The 20,395-nt window shown below is 55.5% G+C and overlaps 1 protein-coding gene across 1 annotated transcript in view; it reads right to left on the bottom strand.

Annotated features, from left to right (window-relative positions):
• Positions 1 to 19,996, bottom strand: part of LOC107307838 (arf-GAP with coiled-coil, ANK repeat and PH domain-containing protein 1-like) — a 32,619-nt gene extending 12,623 nt beyond the window's left edge. The window contains exons 1-11 of the mRNA XM_085534231.1: positions 19,969 to 19,996; positions 18,783 to 18,836; positions 18,574 to 18,629; positions 10,890 to 11,073; positions 9,673 to 9,717; positions 8,856 to 8,951; positions 7,068 to 7,142; positions 5,735 to 5,850; positions 3,004 to 3,055; positions 1,943 to 2,043; positions 952 to 1,057 (exon numbers count right to left, since the gene is read on the bottom strand). Of these exons, the coding sequence (XP_085390357.1) occupies positions 952 to 1,057; positions 1,943 to 2,043; positions 3,004 to 3,055; positions 5,735 to 5,850; positions 7,068 to 7,142; positions 8,856 to 8,951; positions 9,673 to 9,717; positions 10,890 to 11,073; positions 18,574 to 18,629; positions 18,783 to 18,800 (849 nt within the window). The 5' untranslated portion in view covers positions 18,801 to 18,836; positions 19,969 to 19,996. The remainder of the gene's footprint in view (positions 1 to 951; positions 1,058 to 1,942; positions 2,044 to 3,003; positions 3,056 to 5,734; positions 5,851 to 7,067; positions 7,143 to 8,855; positions 8,952 to 9,672; positions 9,718 to 10,889; positions 11,074 to 18,573; positions 18,630 to 18,782; positions 18,837 to 19,968) is intronic.
• Between the last annotated feature and the right edge of the window lie 399 nt (positions 19,997 to 20,395).

The following is a 20,395-nucleotide window of genomic DNA, read 5'->3' as shown; positions in this document are numbered from 1 at the left end:
GGTTATGGGGTGGTCTATGGGGTGGTTTATGGGGTTATGGGGTGGTCTATGGGGTGGTCTATGGGGTTATGGGGTGGTCTATGGGGTTATGGGGTGGTCTATGGGGTTATGGGGTGGTCTATGGGGTTATTTATGGGGTTATGGGGAGGTCTATGGGGTTATGGGGTGGTCTATGGGGTTATGGGGTGGTTTATGGGGTTATGGGGTGGTCTATGGGGTTATGGGGTGGTCTATGGGGTTATGGGGTGGTCTATGGGGTTGTTTATGGGGTTATGGGGTGGTCTATGGGGTTATGGGGTGGTCTATGGGGTGGTCTATGGGGTTATGGGGTGGTCTATGGGGTGGTCTATGGGGTTATGGGGTGGTCTATGGGGTGGTTTATGGGGTTATGGGGTCATTTATGGGGTTATGGGGTGGTCTATGGGGTTATGGGGTGGGTTATGGGGTTATGGGGTGGTGTATGGGGTTATTTATGGGGTTATGGGGTGGTCTATGGGGTTATAGGGTCGTTTATGGGGTTATGGGGTGGTTTATGGGGTTATGGGGTTGTCTATGGGGTGGTCTATGGTGTTATGGGGTGGTCTATGGGGTGGTCTATGGGGTTATGGGGTGGTCTATGGGGGTTATGGGGTGGTCTATGGGGTTATGGGTTTGTCTATGGGGTTATGGGGTGGTTTATGGGGTTATGGGGTGGTCTATGGGGTTATGGGGTGGTCTATGGGGTTATGGGGTGGACTATGGGGTTATGGGGTTGTTTATGGGGTTATGGGGTGGTCTATGGGGTTATGGGGTGGTCTATGGGGTTATAGGGTCGTCTATGGGGTTATGGGGTGGTCTATGGTGTTATGGGGTCATTTATGGGGTTATGGGGCGGTCTATGGGGTTATGGGTTGGTCTATGGGGTTCTATGGGGTTATGGGGTGGGTTATGGGGTTATGGGGGGGGTCTCACCCTTATAGGGTCGGGGTCCTGGCTGTAGGCGGATGCGATGCTGCTCTGTACAGCTCTGACCCATAGACGCTGCTGCCCCATAGAATCGGCCTGAAGGACACAGCTCCTATAGGGAGATATGGGGTTATATGGGGTTATATGGGGTTCTATGGGGTTATATGGGGGTATATGGGGTTCTATGGGGTTCTATGGGGTTCTATGGGGTGATATGGGGTTATATGGGGTTATATGGGGTTATATGGGGTTATATGGGGTTATATGGGGTATATGGGGTTATATGGGTTATATGGGGTTCTATGGGGTTCTATGGGGTTCTATGGGGTTATATGGGGTTATATGGGGTTATATGGGGTTATATGGGGTTCTATGGGGTTCTATGGGGTTCTATGGGGTTTATGGGGTTCTATGGGGTGTTATGGGGTTATATGGGGTTCTATGGGGTTATATGGGGTTTATAGGGTTATATGGGGTTCTATGGGGTTATATGGGGGTATATGGGGTGATATGGGGTTCTATGGGGTATATGGGGTTATATGGGGTTATATGGGGGTATATGGGGTTCTATGGGGTTATATGGGGGTATATGGGGTTTATGGGGTTCTATGGGGTTCTATGGGGTGTTATAGGGTTCTATAGGGGTTTATGGGGTTCTATGGGGTTATATGGGGTTATATGGTTATATGGGGTGTTATGGGGTTCTATGGGGTTCTATGGGGTTATATGGGGTTATATAAGGTTCTATGGGGTTCTATGGGGTTCTATGGGGTTCTATGGTTATATATGGGGTTCTATGGGGTTCTATGGGTTTTATGGGGTTCTATGGGGTTCTATGGGGTTCTATGGGGTTATATGGGGTTATATGGGGTTGTATGGGGTTCTATGGGGTTCTATGGGGTTTATGGGGTTCTATGGGGTGATATGGGGCTCTATGGGGTTCTATGGGGCTCTATGGGGTTCTATGGGGTTATGGGGCTCTATGGGTCCCACTCACTTTGTGGGTGACAGCACCTCGAAGCAGAAGCGTCGCTCCAATTCGGGACAAGGTTTCACTGTACACAGACGGAGATCCGGGATCACAACAGTGGGGGGATCCTATAGGGGATATAGGGGATATGGGATACCCCATATAGACCCCATAACCCCATATGGCCCTATATAGACCCCATAACCCCATATGGCCCCATATGGCCCTATATAGACCCCATAACCCCATATAACCCCATATGGCCTTATATAGCCCCCATAACCCCATATAACCCCATATAGACCCCATATGGCCCCATATAACCCCATATAGACCCCATATGACCCTATATAGACCCCATAACCCCATACGGCCCCATATGGCCCCATATGGCCCTATATAGACCCCATAACCCCATATGGCCCTATATAGACCCCAAATAGCCCCATATGGCCCCATATGGCCCTATATAGCCCCCATAACCCCATATAGACCCCATATAACCCCATATAACCCCATATAGACCCCATATGGCCCTATATAGACCCCATATAACCCCATATAGACCCCATATGGCCCTATATAGACCCCATAAACCCATATAACCCCATATAGACCCCATATGGCCCTATATAGACCCCATATAACCCCATATAACCCCATATAGACCCCATAACCCCATACGGCCCCATATGGCCCTATATGGCCCCATATAACCCCATATAGACCCCATATGACCCTATATAGACCCCATAACCCCATATAACCCCATATAGACCCCATATGGCCCCATATAGACCCCATAACCCCATATAGCCCCACATAGACCCCATGTGGTCCTATATAGACCCCATAACCCCATACGGCCCCATATGGCCCTATATAGACCCCATAAACCCATATGGCCCCATATAGACCCCATATGGCCCCATATAGCCCCCATAACCCCATATAACCCCATATAGACCCCATATGGCCCCATATAGCCCCCATAACCCCATATAACCCCATATAACCCCATATAGACCCCATATAACCCCATATAGACCCCATATAGACCCCATATAACCCCATAGAGACCCCATTACCTGTGCCCGTTTATGATACACCAGTTGGTTGCTCTGGATGGAGAACCAGCGTCTATAGGGGAAAAAGGGGGGGGGGGAGACCCCATAATATGAGGAGGGGGCCCATAATAGGGGGCTGAGACCCCATAACTGGGTCCCTATGGGTCCCTATGGGTCTCTATGGGGTCTCTATGGGTCTCTATGGGGTCTGGGTCCCTATGGGTCTCTATGGGGTCTCTATGGGTCCCTATGGATCTCTATGGGGTCCCTATGGGTCCCTATGGGGTCTCTATGGGTCTCTATGGGTCCCTATGGGTCTCTATGGGTCTCTATGGGTCTCTATGGGGTCTCTATGGGGTCCCTATGGGGTCAGGGGTCTCTATGGGGTCCTTATGGGGTCCCTATGGGGTCCCTATGGGTCTCTATGGGGTCTCCATGGGTCTCTATGGGTCCCTATGGGGTCTTTATGGGTCTCTATGGGTTCCTATTGGTCTCTATGGGGTCTCTATGGGGGATATAGGGTCCCTATGGTTCTTTATAGGTCCCTATGGGTCTCTATGGGGTCTCTATGGCGTCCCTATGGGTCTCTATGGGTCTCTATGGGGTCCCTATGGGTCTCTATGGGATATAGGGTCCCTATGGGTCTCTATGGGTCTCTATGGATCCCTATGGATTTCTATGGGTCTCTATGGGTCCCTATTGGGTCCCTATTGGGTCCCTATGGGGTCTATGGGGTCTCTATAGGGGATATAGGGTTTCTATGGGTCTCTATGGGTCCCTATGGGTCTCTATAGGGGATATAGGAGATCTATGGGGGATATAGGGTCTCTATGGGTCCCTATGGGTCTCTATGGGGTCTCTATGGGTCCCTATGGGTCCCTATGGGTTACTATGAGTCTCTATGGGGTCACTATGGGTCTATATGGGGTCTCTATGGGTCCCTATGGGTCTCTATGGGTCACTATGGGTCCCTATGGGGTCTCTATGGGTCTCTATGGGTTCCTATTGGTCTCTATGGGTCCCTATGGGTCCCTATGGCTCTCTATGGGTCCCTATGGGTCTCTATGGGGTATCTATGGGTCACTATGGATCTCTATGGGTCTCTATGGGTCCCTATGGGTCTCTATGGATCTCTATGGGGTCTCTATGGGTCCCTATAGGGTCTCTATGGGTCTCTATGGGTCCCTATGGGTCTCTATGGGGTCTCTATGAGTCTCTATGGGTCCCTATGGGTCCCTATGGGTCCCTATGGGTCTCTATGGGGTGCTATGGGGCTCTACGGGACTCTATGGTGTCTCTATGGGTCTCTATGGGTCCCTATGGGTCTCTATGGGGTCTCTATGGGGTCTCTATGGGTCCCTATGGGTCTCTATGGGTCTCTGTGGGTCCCTATGGGTCTCTATGGGGTCCCTATGGGTCTCTATGGGACTCTATGGGTCACTATGGGTCTCTATGGGGTCCCTATGGGTCTCTATGGGGTCTCTATGAAGGATATAGGGTCTCTATGTGTCTCTATGGGTCCCTATGGGTCCCTATGGGGTCTCTATGGGGGATATAGGGTCTCTATGGGTCCCTATGTGTCTCTATGGGTCCCTATGGGTCCCTATGGGTCCCTATGGTTCCCTATGGGTCCCTATGGGTCTCTATGGGGTCTCTATGGGGTCCCTATGGGGTCAGGGGTCTCTATGGGGTCCTTATGGGGTCCCTATGGGGTCCCTATGGGTCTCTATGGGGTCTCTATGGGGTCCTTATGGGGTCCCTATGGGTCTCTATGGGGTCTCTATGGGTCTCTATGGGTCTCTATGGGGTCCCTGTGGGTCTCTATGGGTCTCTATGGGTCTCTATGGGTCCCTATGGGTCTCTATGGGTCTCTATGGGTCTCTATGGGTCCCTATGGGTCTCTATGGGTCTCTATAGGTCTCTATGGGGTCTCTATGGGACCCTATGGGTCTCTATGGGGTCTCTATGGGTATCAGTGGGTCTCTATGGGTCCCTATGGGTCTCTATGGGGGATATAGGGTCTCTATGGGTTCCTATTGGTCTCTATGGGTCCCTATGGGTCCCTATTGGTCTCTATGGGGTCTCTATGGGTCCCTATGGGGTCTCTATGGGTCCCTATTGGTCTCTATGGGTCTCTATGGGGTCTCTATAGGGGATATAGGGGACCTATGGGGGATATAGGGTTTCTATGGGTCCCTATGGGTCCCTATGGGTCTCTATGGGGTCCCTATGGGTCTCTATGGGGTCTCTATGGGGTCCCTATGGGTCACTATGGGTCTATATGGGGTCTCTATGGGGTCCCTATGGGTCTCTATGGGGTCCCTATGGGTCTCTATGGGTCCCTATGGGTCCCTATGGGTCCCTATGGGTCCCTATAGGTCTCTATGGGTCTCTATGGGTCCCTATTGGTCTCTATGGGGGATATACGGTCTCTATGGGGTCTCTATGGGTCTCTATGGGTCCCTATGGGTCTATATGGGTCCCTATGGGTCCCTATGGGTCTCTATGGGGTCCCTATGGGTCTCTATGGGGTCTCTATGGGTCCCTACTGGTCTCTATGGGGTTTCTATGGGGGATATAGGGTCTCTATGGGGTCTCTATGGGTTACTATGAGTCTCTATGGGGTCCCTATGGGTCCCTATGGGTCCCTATGGGTCCCTATGGGTCTCTATGGGTCTCTATGGGTCCCTATGGGTCTCTATGGGTCCCTATGGGTCTCTATGGGGTATATAGGGTCTCTATGGGGTGTTACCTGCTCCATGTCCTAAATGCGTTGCTGGCTCTCTTATATAGATACCCCTCCATGGGCGGAGCTTCGGGAGGCCCCGCCCCCTTGTTGACCACGCCCACCACGTCCTGAGTCAGGTCCTGATTGGATGAGGTTGGATCATGCCACGCCCACAAACCACCGAAGCCACGCCCCCTTTCTAGCAAGCCACGCCCCCTATTTAGGCCACGCCCCCTCCATTCAATCCTCGCCCTTCTATTGGCCAGGACCTCCCCGTTAGCCACGCCCCCATTCAAGCCCCGCCCCCTCCCTCCAAGCCCCGCCCACTCCCTTCAAGCCACGCCCCCTCCATTCAGTCCTCACCCTCCTATTGGCTGAGCCCTCCCCTATCGGCCACGCCCCCTATTTAGGCCACGCCCCCATTCAAGCCACGCCCCCTCCCTTCAAGCCACGCCCCCTTCTATCAAGCCACGCCCCCTCCCTCCAAGCCACGCCCCTCCATTTAATCCCTGTCCTCCTATTGGCTGAGCCCTCCCCTATTGGCCACGCTCCCCTATTTAGGCCACGCCCCCATTCAAGCCACGCCCCCTCCCTCCAGGCCACGCCCCCTCCATTCAATCCTCGCCCTCTCATTGGCTGAACCCTCCCCTATTGGCCACGCCCCGCTATTCAAGCCACGCCCCCTTCTATCAAGCCACGCCCCCTCCCGACAGGCCACGCCCCCTATTTAGGCCACGCCCCCTCCATTCAATTCTCGCCCTCTCATTGGCTGAGCCATCCCCTATTGGCCACGCCCCCCTATTCAGGCCACGCCCCTCCCTTCAAGCCCCGCCCCCTCCATTCAATCCTCGCCCTCTTATTGGCTGAGCCCTACCCTATTGGCCACGCCCCCCCATTCAGGCCACGCCCCCATTCAAGCCACGCCCCTCCCTTCAAGCCACGCCTCCTTCTATCAAGCCACGCCCCCTCCATTCAATCCTCGCCCTCCTATTGGCTGAGCCCTCCCCCTTTGGCCACGCCCCCATTCAAGCCATGCCCCAACTTAAGCCACGCCCCCTCCCTTCAAGCCACGCCCCCTCCATTCAATCCTCGCCCTCTTATTGGCTGAACCCTCCCCTTTGGCCACGCCCCCTATTTAGGCCACGCCCCTTCCTCAAAGCCACGCCCCCTCCCTTCAAGCCACGCCCACTCCCTCCAAGCCCCGCCCCCTCCATTCAATCCTCGCCCTCCTATTGGCTGAGCCCTCCCCTTTGGCCACGCCCCCCTATTTAGGCCACGCCCCCCTCCCTCCAGGCACAGCCCCTGATTGGCCAGGCCCCCTTTAAGCCCCGCCCCCTCCCCCTTAAGCCCCGCCCACCTGCTGCATTAACATGGCGTGTCTCTGCTCCATCTCCCTCTGTCTCCGCGCTGCCTCCAGCTCCAGCTGCTCCAGCTTATGGGGGGATATAGGGTGAAACCGCCCCATAGAGACCCATAGGGACCCCATAGAGACCCATAGGGACCCATAGGGACCCATAGAGACCCATAGGGACCCATAGAGACCCATAGGGACCCATAGGGACCCATAGAGACCCATAGAGACCCATAGAGACCCATAGGGACCCATAGAGACCCATAGGGACCCATAGAGACCCATAGAGACCCATAGGGACCCATAAAGACCCATAGGGACCCACAGAGACCCATAGAGACCCATAGGGACCCCATAGGGACCCATAGGGACCCATAGGGACCCATAGAGACCCATAGGGACCCATAGAGACCCATAGTGACCCCATAGAGACACATAGGGACCCATAGAGATCCATAGAGACCCATAAAGACCCATAGGGACCCATAGAGACCCATAGTGACCCATAGGGACCCATAGAGACCCATAGAGACCCATAGGGACCCATAGAGACCGATAGAGACCCCATAGGGACCCATAGAGACCCATAGAGACCCATAGGGACCCATAGAGAACCATAGAGACCCATAGAGACCCCATAGTGACCCATAGGGACGCATATAGACCCATAGAGACCCCATAGAGACACATAGGGATCCCATAGAGACCCATAGAGACTCATAGTGACCCATAGGGACCCATAGGGACCCATAGAGACCCATAGGGACCCATAGAGACACATAGAGACCCATAGAGACCCATAGAGACCCATAGAGAACCCTATATCCCCCCTATATCCCCTATATCCCCTATAGAGACCCCATAGGGACCCATAGGGACCCATAGAGACCCCATAGGGACCCATAGAGATCCATAGAGACCCATAGAGACCCATAGAGACCCATAGAGAACCCTATATCCCCCATAGATCCCCTATATCCCCTATAGAGACCCATAGGGACTCATAGAGACCCCATAGGGACCCATAGAGACCCATAGAGACCCATAGAGACCCATAGAGACCCATAGGGACCCATAGAGACCCATAGAGACCCATAGAGACCCATAGGGACCCATAGAGACCCACAGAGACCCATAGAGACCCATAGAGACCCATAGAGACCCATAGGGACCCCATAGGGACCCATAGAGACCCATAGGGACCCATAGGGACCCATAGGGACCCATAAAGACCCATAGAGACCCATAGAGACCCATAGGGACCCCATAGAGACCCATAGGGACCCATAGGGACCCCATAGAGACCCATAGGGACCCATAGAGAACCCTATATCCCCCCATAGATCCCCTATATCCCCTATAGAGACCCATAGGGACCCATAGAGACCCCATAGAGACCCATAGAGACCCATAGGGACCCATAGAGACCCATAGAGACCCATAAAGACCCATAGAGACCCATAGGGACCCATAGAGACCCATAAAGACCCATAGAGACCCCATAGAGACCCATAGAGAACCCTATATCCCCCATAGATCCCCTATATCCCCTATAGAGACCCCATAGGGACCCATAGAGACCCATACGGACCCCATAGAGACCCATAGTGACCCATAGGGACCCATAGAGACCCATAGGGACCCATAGGGACCCATAGAGACCCATAGAGACCCATAGAGACCCATAGGGACCCATAGAGACCCAGAGAGACCCATAGGGACCCATAGAGACCCATAGAGACCCATAGGGACCCATAGAGACCCATAGAGACCAAAGATCCTATAGGGTCCTACCTGTGTTCCTAGGCTCGCTCTGAATGGCTGGGATGAGGCAGACGCCGCGTGCCCATTGGTGAAGAAGGAAGCGTGGGCAGCCAATAGGGAGAGAGCCTATGGGGGAGGGGGAGAAGGGGGTCTCACCCCATAGACCCATATGGAGGCCCAGCATGTCCTATATGGAGCCCCTATAGGGTCCCATAGCACCCCATAGACCCCCTATATCCCCCATAGGAGCCCCTATAGGGTCCCATAGCACCCCATAGACCCCCTATATCCCCCATAGGAGCCCCTATAGGGCCCCATAGCACCCCATAGACCCCCTATATCCCCCATAGGAGTCCCTATAGGGTCCCATAGCACCCCATAGACCCCCTATATCCCCCATAGGAGTCCCTATAGGGTCCCATAGCACCCCATAGACCCCCTATATCCCCCATAGGAGTCCCTATAGGGTCCCATAGCACCCCATAGACCCCCTATATCCCCCATAGGAGTCCCTATAGGGTCCCATAGCACCCCATAGACCCCCTATATCCCCCATAGGAGTCCCTATAGGGTCCCATAGCACCCCATAGACCCCCCAAATCCCCCTATAAACCCATAGAAATGCCTGAACCCCCCCCATATAAACCCCCAGCCTCCTCAATATGCCCCATAACCCCATAGATCCCATCTCACACCCCATAGATCCCATCTCACACCCCATATCTCCTGCTATTGGACCATTAAGAGCCCCTTATGAGCCCCCTAAGTCCCCCATTACCCCCCAAGACCCCCAAGACCCCCCATATGAGCCCCCCAAGACCCCCATTACACCCCCCCCCCCACTCACAAACTGCAGCAGTTCCGTTTTCTGCTTGTCCTGCATCACGTTGAGCTACAAAGGGGGGAAATAAGAATCTCTCAATGAAGCCCCCCCCCCCTATAAGCCCCGCCCCCTTAAAGCCACGCCCCCTTAAAGCCACGCCCACCCCCCATAGGCCCCGCCCACCCATTCAACTCTATTATCCATCCATTCATTCATTCATTCATTCATTCATAAATCACCCCCCTAAGCCACGCCCACTACTAAGCCACGCCCACTCCCAACCCCATCCACCAATAGGACACCAGCACACACTAAGCCCCGCCCGCATTAAGCCACGCCCACTCATTAAGCCACGCCCACTTCTATCCCACAACCAATCAGCAACGGCCACTCCTAAGCCCCGCCCACTCCAACCCCCAAAGACCCGCCCACTCACTAAGCCCCGCCCACTCCATAACCCACAAGCCACGCCCACCCATTAAGCCACGCCCACTTTCAACACACAACCAATCAGCAACGGCCACTCGCTAAGCCCCGCCCACTCCCTAAGCCCCGCCCACTTCAACCCCCCAAAGCCCCGCCCACATTAAGCCACGCCCACTTCTATCCCACAACCAATCAGCAACGGCCACTCACTAAGCCCCACCCACTTTTAAGCCCCACTCACTCACCAAGCCCCGCCCACTCCCCAAGCCCCGCCCACTTTCCCCACCCAACCAATCAGCAACGGCCACTCGCTAAGCCCCGCCCACTCCAGCCATCCAAGCCCCGCCCACTCCCTAAGCTCCGCCCACTTTCCCCACACAACCAATCAGCAACGCCCCACTCCCAAGCCCCGCCCACTCCACCCCACAAAGCCCCGCCCACTTCTATCCCACGACCAATCAGCAATGCCCCACTCACTAAGCCCCGCCCACCCGCTAAGACCCGCCCACTCCAACCCACAAAGCCCCGCCCACTCATTAAGCCCCGCCCACTTTCCCCACCCAACCAATCAGCAACGCCCCACTCCCTAAAAGCCCCGCCCACTTTTAACCCACGCCCACTCCCCCCACACAACCAATCAGCAACGCCCCACTCACTAAGCCCCGCCCACCCGCTAAGCCCCGCCCACTCCAACCCACAAAGCCCCGCCCACTCCCAAGCCCCGCCCACTTTCCCCACCCAACCAATCAGTAACGCCCCACTACAAAGCCCCGCCCACTTTTAAGCCCCGCCCCCACTCTCTAAGCCCCGCCCACCTGCATCACGTGATCCAACCCCCTGGCTCTGGCCACGCCCCTGGCCGCCATCATGGCGGCCGCAGCTTCTTGTCCTTCATGGGGTCGACGTTTCGGGACCTCGACGTGATGTTGTAGGGCCGACCCCAAAGCTTCCAATGCCCGACCCCGATCCCTGCGGGACCCCCGAACAACCCGACACCCCCTAAGGGTGGAATTAATTATAAGGGGGTTTGGGGTAAGGGAAGAAAGAGACCCCCCCCCCCCCCCTTCCCATTCATTTCAATGGGGTGAGAGCCCTCCCATTCATTTCAATGGGGTGAGACCCCCCCCATAGGACCCATAGGACCCCCCATAGGATCCATAGGACCCATAGGACCCCCCCATAGGATCCATAGGACACCCATAGGATCCATAGGACACCCATAGGACCCCCCATAGGACCCATAGGACCCATAGGACCCCCCATAGGATCCATAGGACCCCCCATAGGATCCATAGGACCCATAGGACCCACACCATAGGATCCATAGGACCCATAGGACCCCCCATAGAATCCATAGGACCCCCCATAGGACCCATAGGACCCATAGGACCCCCCATAGGATCCTTAGGACCCCCCCTTCCCATTCATTTCAATGGGCTGAGATCCCTCCCATTCATTTCAATGGGGTGAGAGCCCTCCCATTCATTTCAATGGGCTGAGACCCCTCCCATTCATTTCAATGGGGTGAGACCCCCCCATACCGATCCCTGCGGGACCCCCGAACAACCCGACACCCCCTAAGGGTGGAATTAATTATAAGGGGGGGGTGGGGGTAAGGGAAGAAAGAGACCCCCCCCCCCCCTTCCCATTCATTTTAATGGGGTGAGGGGCCCCATTCATTTCAATGGGGTGAGAGCCCTCCCCATTCATTTCAATGGGGTGAGAGCCCTCCCATTCATTTCAATGGGGTGAGAGCCCCCCCATAGGACCCATAGGACCCCCATAGGACCCATAGGACCCATAGGACCCCCATAGGACCCATAGGACCCCCCATAGGACCCATAGGACCCATAGGACCCCCCATGGGATTCATAGGACCCATAGGACCCCCCATAGGACCCATAGGACCCATAGGACCCCCATAGGACCCATAGGATCCATAGGACCCCCCATAGGATCCATAGGACCCCCTCATAGGATTAATAGGGCCCATAGGAACCCCCATAGGACCCATAGGACCCCCATAGGACCCATAGGACCCATAGGACCCATAGGACCCCCCATAGGATCCATAGGACCCATAGAAACCCCCATAGAATCCATAGGACCCATAGGACCCCCCATAGGACCCATAGGACCCATAGGACCCCCCATAGGACCCATAGGACCCATAAGACCCCCCATAGGATCCATACGACACCCCCCCTTCCCATTCATTTCAATGGGGTGAGACCCCTCCCATTCATTTCAATGGGGATGAGACCCCCCCCATTCATTTCAATGGGGTGAGAGCCCTCCCATTCATTTCAATGGGCTTAGAGTCCCCATTCATTTCAATGGGGTGAGAGCCCTCCCCATTCATTTCAATGGGGTGAGACCCCTCCCATTCATTTCAATGGGGTGAGACCCCCCCATACCGATCCCTGCGGGACCCCCGAACAACCCGACACCCCCTAAAGGTGGAATTAATTATAGGGGGGGGTTGGGTAGGGGAAGGAAGAGACCCCCCCCCCCCCCTTCCCATTCATTTCAATGGGGTGAGAGCCCCCCATAGGACCCATAGGACCCATAGGACCCCCATAGGACCCATAGGACCCATAGGACCCCCCATAGGACCCATAGGAACCCCCATAGGACCCATAGGACCCCCCATAGGACCCATAGGACCCATAGGACCCCCCATAGGATCCATAGGACCCATAGGACCCCCCATAGGATCCATAGGACCCCCCATAGGATCCATAGGACCCATAGGAACCCCCATAGGATCCATAGGACCCCCCCCTTCCCATTCATTTCAATGGGCTGAGATCCCCCCATTCATTTCAATGGGGTGAGAGCCCTCCCATTCATTTCAATGGGCTTAGAGTCCCCATTCATTTCAATGGGGTGAGAGGCCCCATTCATTTCAATGGGGTGAGACCCTCCCATTCATTTCAATGGGCCGAGACCCCTCCCATTCATTTCAATGGGGTGAGACCCCCCCATACCGATCCCTGCGGGACCCCCGAACAACCCGACACCCCCTAAAGGTGGAATTAATTATAGGGGGCTTTGGGGTAAGGGAAGAAAGAGACCCCCCCCCCCCCTACCCATTCATTTCAATGGGGTGAGAGGGCCCCCATTCATTTCAATGGGGTGAGACCCCTCCCATTCATTTCAATGGGGTGAGAGCCCCCCATAGGACCCATAGAACCCCCCATAGGATCCATAGGAACCCCCATAGGACCCATAGGACCCCCCATAGGACCCATAGGACCCATAGGACCCCCCATAGGACCCATAGGAACCCCCATAGGATCCATAGGACCCCCCATAGGACCCATAGGACCCCCCATAGGACCCATAGGACCCATAGGACCCCCCATAGGACCCATAGGACCCCCCATAGGATCCATAGGGCACATAGGACCCCCCATAGGATCCATAGGATCCCCCATAGGATCCATAGGACCCATAGGACCCCCCATAGGATCCATAGGACCACCCCATAGGATCCATAGGACCCCCCCATAGGATCCATAGGACCTATAGGATCCCCCATAGGATCCATAGGACCCATAGGAGCCCCCCATAGGATCCATAGGACCCATAGGACCCCCCATAGGATCCATAGGGCCCATAGGACCCCCCATAGGATCCATAGGACCCCCCCCTTCCCATTCATTTCAATGGGGTGAGAGGCCTCCATTCATTTCAATGGGGTTTTAGCCCTCCCCATTCATTTCAATGGTGTGAGAGCCCTCCCCATTCATTTCAATGGGGTGAGACCCCCCCATACCGATCCCTCCGGGACCCCCGAACAACCCGACACCCCCTAAAGGTGGAATTAATTATAGGGGGGGGTGGAGGTAAGGGAAGAAAGAGACCCCCCCCCCCCCCCTTCCCATTCATTTCAATGGGGTGAGAGGCCCCATTCATTTCAATGGGATGAGAGCCCTCCCATTCATTTCAATGGGGTGAGAGCCCCCCATAGGATCCATAGGAACCCCCATAGGACCCATAGGACCCCCCATAGAATCCATAGGACCCATAGGACCCCCCCCATGGGATTAATAGGGCCCATAGGACCCCCCATAGGACCCATAGGACCCCCCATAGAATCCATAGGACCCATAGGACCCCCCATAGGATCCATAGGACCCATAGGAACCCCCATAGGACACATAGGACCCCCCATAGGATCCATAGGACCCATAGGACCCCCCATAGGACCCATAGGACCCATAGGACCCCCCATAGGATCCATAGGACCCCCCATAGGACCCATAGGATCCATAGGACCCCACCCATGGGATCAATAGGACCCATAGGACCCCCCCATAAGACCCGTAGGACGCCCCCATAGGACCCCCCCCCATAGGACCCATAGGACCCATAGGACCCCCCATAGGATCCATACGACACCCCCCCTCCCCATTCATTTCAATGGGGTGAGAGGCCCCATTCATTTCAATGGGGTGAGACCCCCCCCATTCATTTCAATGGGGTGAGACCCCCGCATACCGATCCCTGCGGGACCCCCGAACAACCCGACACCCCCTAAAGGTGGAATTAATTATAGGGGGGGGTTGGGTAGGGGAAGGAAGAGACCCCCCCCCCCCCTTCCCATTCATTTCAATGGGGTGAGACCCCCCCCATAGGACCCATAGGACCCATAGGACCCCCCATAGGATCCATAGGACCCATAGGACCCCCATAGGATCCATAGGACCCCCCCATAGGACCCCCCATAGGATCCATAGGACCCCCATAGGACCCATAGGACCCCCCATAGGACCCATAGGACCCATAAGACCATCCATAGGATCCATAGGACCCATAGGAACCCCCATAGGACCCATAGGACCCATAGAACCCCCCATAGGATCCATAGGACCCCCCATAGGACCCATAGGATCCATAGGACCCCACCCATGGGATCAATAGGACCCATAGGACCCCCCCCATAGGACCCATAGGACCCATAGGACCATCCATAGGATCCATAGGACCCATAGGACCCCCCATAGGACCCATAGGACCCATAGGACCCCCCATAGGACCCACAGGACCCATAGGACCCCCCATAGGATCCATACGACACCCCCCCTTCCCATTCATTTCAATGGGGTGAGACCCCTCCCATTCATTTCAATGGGGTGAGACCCCCCCATACCGATCCCTCCGGGACCCCCGAACAACCCGACACCCCCTAAGGGTGGAATTAATTATAGGGGGTGTGGGGGTAAGGGAAGAAAGAGACCCCCCCCCCCCCCTTCCCATTCATTTCAATGGGGTGAGACCCCTCCCATTGATTTCAATGGGCTTAGAGTCCCCATTCATTTCAATGGGGTGAGAGCCCCCCATAGGACCCATAGGACCCCCCATAGGACCCATAGGACCCATAGGACCCCCATAGGACCCATAGGACCCATAGGACCCCCCATAGGATCCATAGGACCCATAGGACCCCCATAGGATCCATAGGACCCATAGGACCCCCCATAGGACCCATAGGACCCATAGGAACCCCCATAGGATCCATAGGAACCCCCATAGAATCCATAGGACCCATAGGATCCCCCATAGGATCCATAGGACCCCCCATAGGACCCATAGGACCCATAGGACCCCCCATAGGATCCATACGACACCCCCCCTTCCCATTCATTTCAATGGGGTGAGACCCCTCCCATTCATTTCAATGGGGTGAGACCCCCCCATACCGATCCCTCCGGGACCCCCGAACAACCCGACACCCCCTAAAGGTGGAATTAATTATAGGGGGGGGTGGGGATAAAGGAAGAAAGAGACCCCCCCCCCCCCCCCTTCCCATTCATTTCAATGGGGTGAGAGGGCCCCATTCATTTCAATGGGGTTAGAACTCCCATTCATTTCAATGGGGTGAGAGCCCCCCATAGGACTCATAGGACCCATAGGACCCCCATAGGACCCATAGGACCCCCCATAGGACCCATAGGACCCATAGGACCCCCCATGGGATTCATAGGACCCATAGGACCCCCCATAGGATCCATAGGACCCATAGGATCCCCCATAGGATCCATAGGACCCATAGGACCCCCCATAGGACCCATAGGACCCCCCATAGGACCCATAGGACCCATAGGACCCCCCATAGGATCCATAGGACCCATAGGACCCCCCATAGGACCCATAGGACCCATAGGACCCCCCATAGGATCCATAGGACCCATAGGAGCCCCCCATGGGATTAATAGGGCCCATAGAACCCCCCCATATGATGCATAGGACCCATAGGACCCTCCCATAAGACCCATAGGACCCCCCCATAGGACCCCCCCCCCATAGGATTCATAGGACCCATAGGAACCCCCCATAGGATCCATAGGAACCCCCCCATAGGATCCTTAGGACCCCCCCTTCCCATTCATTTCAATGGGCTGAGACCCCCCCCATTCATTTCAATGGGGTGAGAGGCCCCCCATTCATTTCAATGGGGTGAGACCCCTCCCATTCATTTCAATGGGGTGAGACCCCTCCAAGTCATTTCAATGGGCCGAGACCCCTCCCATTCATTTCAATGGGGTGAGACCCCCCCCATACCGATCCCTCCGGGACCCCCGAACAACCCGACACCCCCTAAGGGTGGAATTAATTATAGGGGGGTTTGGGGTAAGGGAAGAAAGAGACCCCCCCCCCCCCCACCTTCCCATTCATTTCAATGGGGTGAGAGGGCCCATTCATTTCAATGGGGTGAGACCCCTCCCCATTCATTTCAATGGGTGAGAGCCCTCCCATTCATTTCAATGGAGTGAGACCCCCCCATAGGACCCATAGGACCCATAGGACCCCCCATAGGACCCATAGGACCCCCCATAGGATCCATAGGAACCCCCATAGGACCCATAGGACCCCCCATAGGACCCATAGGACCCATAGGACCCCCCATAGGATCCATAGGACCCATAGGACCCCCCATAGGATCCATAGGGCCCATAGGATTCATAGGACCCATAGGACCCCCCATAGGATCCATAGGACCCATAGGACCCCCCATAGGATCCATAGGACCAACCCATAGGATTCATAGGACCCATAGGATCCATAGGACCCATAGGACCCCCCCATAGGATCCATAGGACCCATAGGACCCCCCATAGGACCCATAAGACCCCCCCATAGGATCCATAGGACCCATAGAACCCCCCGTAGGATCCATAGGACCCATAGAACCCCCCATAGGATCCATAGGACCCATAGGACCCATAGGACCCCCCATAGGACCCATAGGACCCATAGGACCCCCCATGGGATTCATAGGACCCATAGGACCCCCCATAGGACCCATAGGACCCATAGGACCCCCCATGGGATTCATAGGACCCATAGGACCCCCCATAGGACCCATAGGACCCATAGGACCCCCCATAGGATCCATAGGACCCCCCATAGGACCCATAAGACCCCCCATAGGATCCATAGGACCCATAGGACCCCCCATAGGACCCATAGGACCCATAGGACCCCCCATAGGATCCATAGGACCCATAGGACCCCCCATAGGACCCATAGGACCCTCCCATAAGACCCATAGGACCCCCCCATAGGACTCCCCCCCCCCCATAGGATTCATAGGACCCATAGGACCCCCTCCATAGGACCCATAGGACCCATAGACCCCCACCATATCACCCCCAATAACACCTTTAAGACCCCCCCCATAATAAGGACCCCCCCCCTATAATAAAAGGGGACCCCAAACCCTATAGGACCCCCCCCCATAATAAAGGGACCCCCCCCCATAATAAGGACCCACCCCCATAATAAAAGGGACCCCCCCATAATAAAAGGGGACCCCAAACCCTATAGGACCCCCCCCCATATGGGACCCCCCCCCATAATAAAGGGACCCCCCCCCATAATAAGGACCCCCCCCCCCATAATAAAAGGGGACCCCAGACCCTTTAGGACCCCCCCCCATAATAAGGACCCCCCCCATAATAAAGGGGACCCCAAACCCTATAGGACCCCCCCCATAATAAAGGGACCCCCCCATAATAAAAGGGGACCCTAAACCCTTTAGGACCCCCCCCCATAATAAAGGGACCCCCCCCATAATAAGGACCCCCCCATAATAATAAGCCCCCCACCCATTATTAGGACCCCCCCCATAATAAAGGGACCCCCCCATAATAAGGACCCCCCCACATAATAAAGGGACCCCCCCCATAATAAGGACCCCCCCCATAATAATAAGGACCCCCCCCATTATTAGGACCCCCCCCATTATTAGGACCCCCCCCATAATAAAGGGACCCCCCCATAATAAAGACCCCCCCCATAATAAGGACCCCCCCTATTATTAGGACCCCCCCCCCATAATAAGGACCCCCCCCCCAATAATAAAAGGGGACCCCACATTATTAGGACCCCCCCCCATAATAAAGACCCCCCCCCATAATTAAAGGGGACCCCAAACCCTTTAAGACCCCCCCCCCATATAAGACCCCCCCCCAATTAAATGCTACCCACTCCATGAGTCCATTGAGGTGCCGTCTCAATGCCCTCTCAGTGCTGTCCTGGAGCTCCTATAATGGGGGGGGGGTCGTATTAAATTGGGGGGGGGTCGTATTAAATTGGGGGGGGGTCGTAGGGTCGTATTTATAATGAGGGTGGGGCGTCCCCCAATAGGTTTCAATGGAGGGGGCGGGGCTTAGTAAAAGGGGGCGGGGCTTGAGCACCTCGTGGCTGTCAATCATCCGCTCCAGCGAATCAGAGAGCTTCTCCAGCGCCTCCTATAATGAATATGGGGGGGGGTCTCAGCCCTATATATATATATATATATGGGGGGGGGTCTCAATTGTCCCCCTATTTAAATGGGGGGGGGGGGGGATTTGGGGTTTGGGGTGGGGGTCTTAATGTGGGGGGGGGTCTTGGGGATGGGATGGGGGGGGTCTTTAATTGGGGGGGGGTCTCTCACCTTTATTATGGGGTCACTTATTGGACCCCCCCCCCCCCAATATATCTACATATATATGGGGGGGGGTCTCAATTATCCCCCTATTTAAATGGGGGGGGGGTAGAATTGGGGTTTGGGGTGGGGGTCTTCGGGTGGGGGGGTGTCTTAGGGATGGGATGGGGGGGGTCTTTAATTGGGGGGGGGTCTCTCACCTTTAATAGGGGGTCTCATATAGGACCCCCCCCCCCCCAATACCCCTATATGGGGGGGGGTCTCAATTGTCCCCCTATTTAAAAGGGGGGGGGGGGGATTTGGGGTTTGGGGTGGGGGTCTTAATGTGGGGGGGGGTCTTAGGGATGGGATGGGGGGGGTCTTTAAATGGGGGGGGGGTCTCTCACCTTTAATATGGGGTCTCTTATAGGACCCCCCCCCAATAGCCCTATATGGGGGGGGGGTCTCAATTGTCCCCCTATTTAAATGGGGGGGGGGGCTGAAATTGGGGTTTGGGGTGGGGGTCTTAAGATGGGGGGGGGTCTTAGGGATGGGATGGGGGGGGTCTTTAATTGGGGGGGGGGTCTCTCACCTTTAATATGGGGTCTCATATAGGACCCCCCCCCCAATATCCCAATATATATAAATGGGGGGGGGGGTCTCAATTATCCCCCTATTTAAATGGGGAGGGGGGGGAATTGGGGTTTGGGGTGGGGGTCTTAGGGTGGGGGGGGGTCTTAGGGATGGGGTGGGGGGGGTCTTTAATTGGGGGGGGGTCTCTTACCTTTATTATGGGGTCTCATATAGGACCCCCCCCCCAATATCCCAATATATATTAATTGGGGGGGGGTCTCAATTGTCCCCCTATTTAAATGGGGAAGGGGGGGGATTTGGGGTTTGGGGTGGGGGTCTTAAGATGGGGGGGGGTCTTAGGGATGGGATGGGGGGGGTCTTTAATTGGGGGGGGGGTCTCTTACCTTTATTATGGGGTCTCTTATAAGACCCCCCCCCCAATATCCCAATATATATAAATGGGGGGGGGGTCTCAATTATCCCCCTATTTAAATGGGGAGGGGGGCGAATTGGGGTTTGGGGTGGGGGTCTTAATGTGGGGGGGGGTCTTAGGGATGGGATGGGGGGGGTCTTTAATTGGGGGGGGGTCTCTTACCTTTAATATGGGGTCCCTTATAGGACCCCCCCCCCAATATCCCTATATATATAAATGGGGGGGGGGGGTCTCAATTGTCCCCCTATTTAAATGAGGGGGGGGGGATTTGGGGTTTGAGGTGGGGGTCTTAATGTGGGGGGGGGTCTTAGGGATGGGATGGGGGGGGTCTTTAAATGGGGGGGGGTCTCTCACCTTTAATATGGGGTCTCTTATAAGACCCCCCCCCCCCAATATCC

This window comes from Coturnix japonica, unplaced genomic scaffold, assembly GCF_054131305.1.
Source record: "Coturnix japonica strain WE unplaced genomic scaffold, WE-NBRP24 Scf079, whole genome shotgun sequence".
Classification (NCBI taxonomy): Eukaryota; Metazoa; Chordata; class Aves; order Galliformes; family Phasianidae; genus Coturnix; species Coturnix japonica.
Note: the sequence above shows the minus strand (reverse complement) of the source record. Positions and strands in the feature narration are given on the sequence as shown.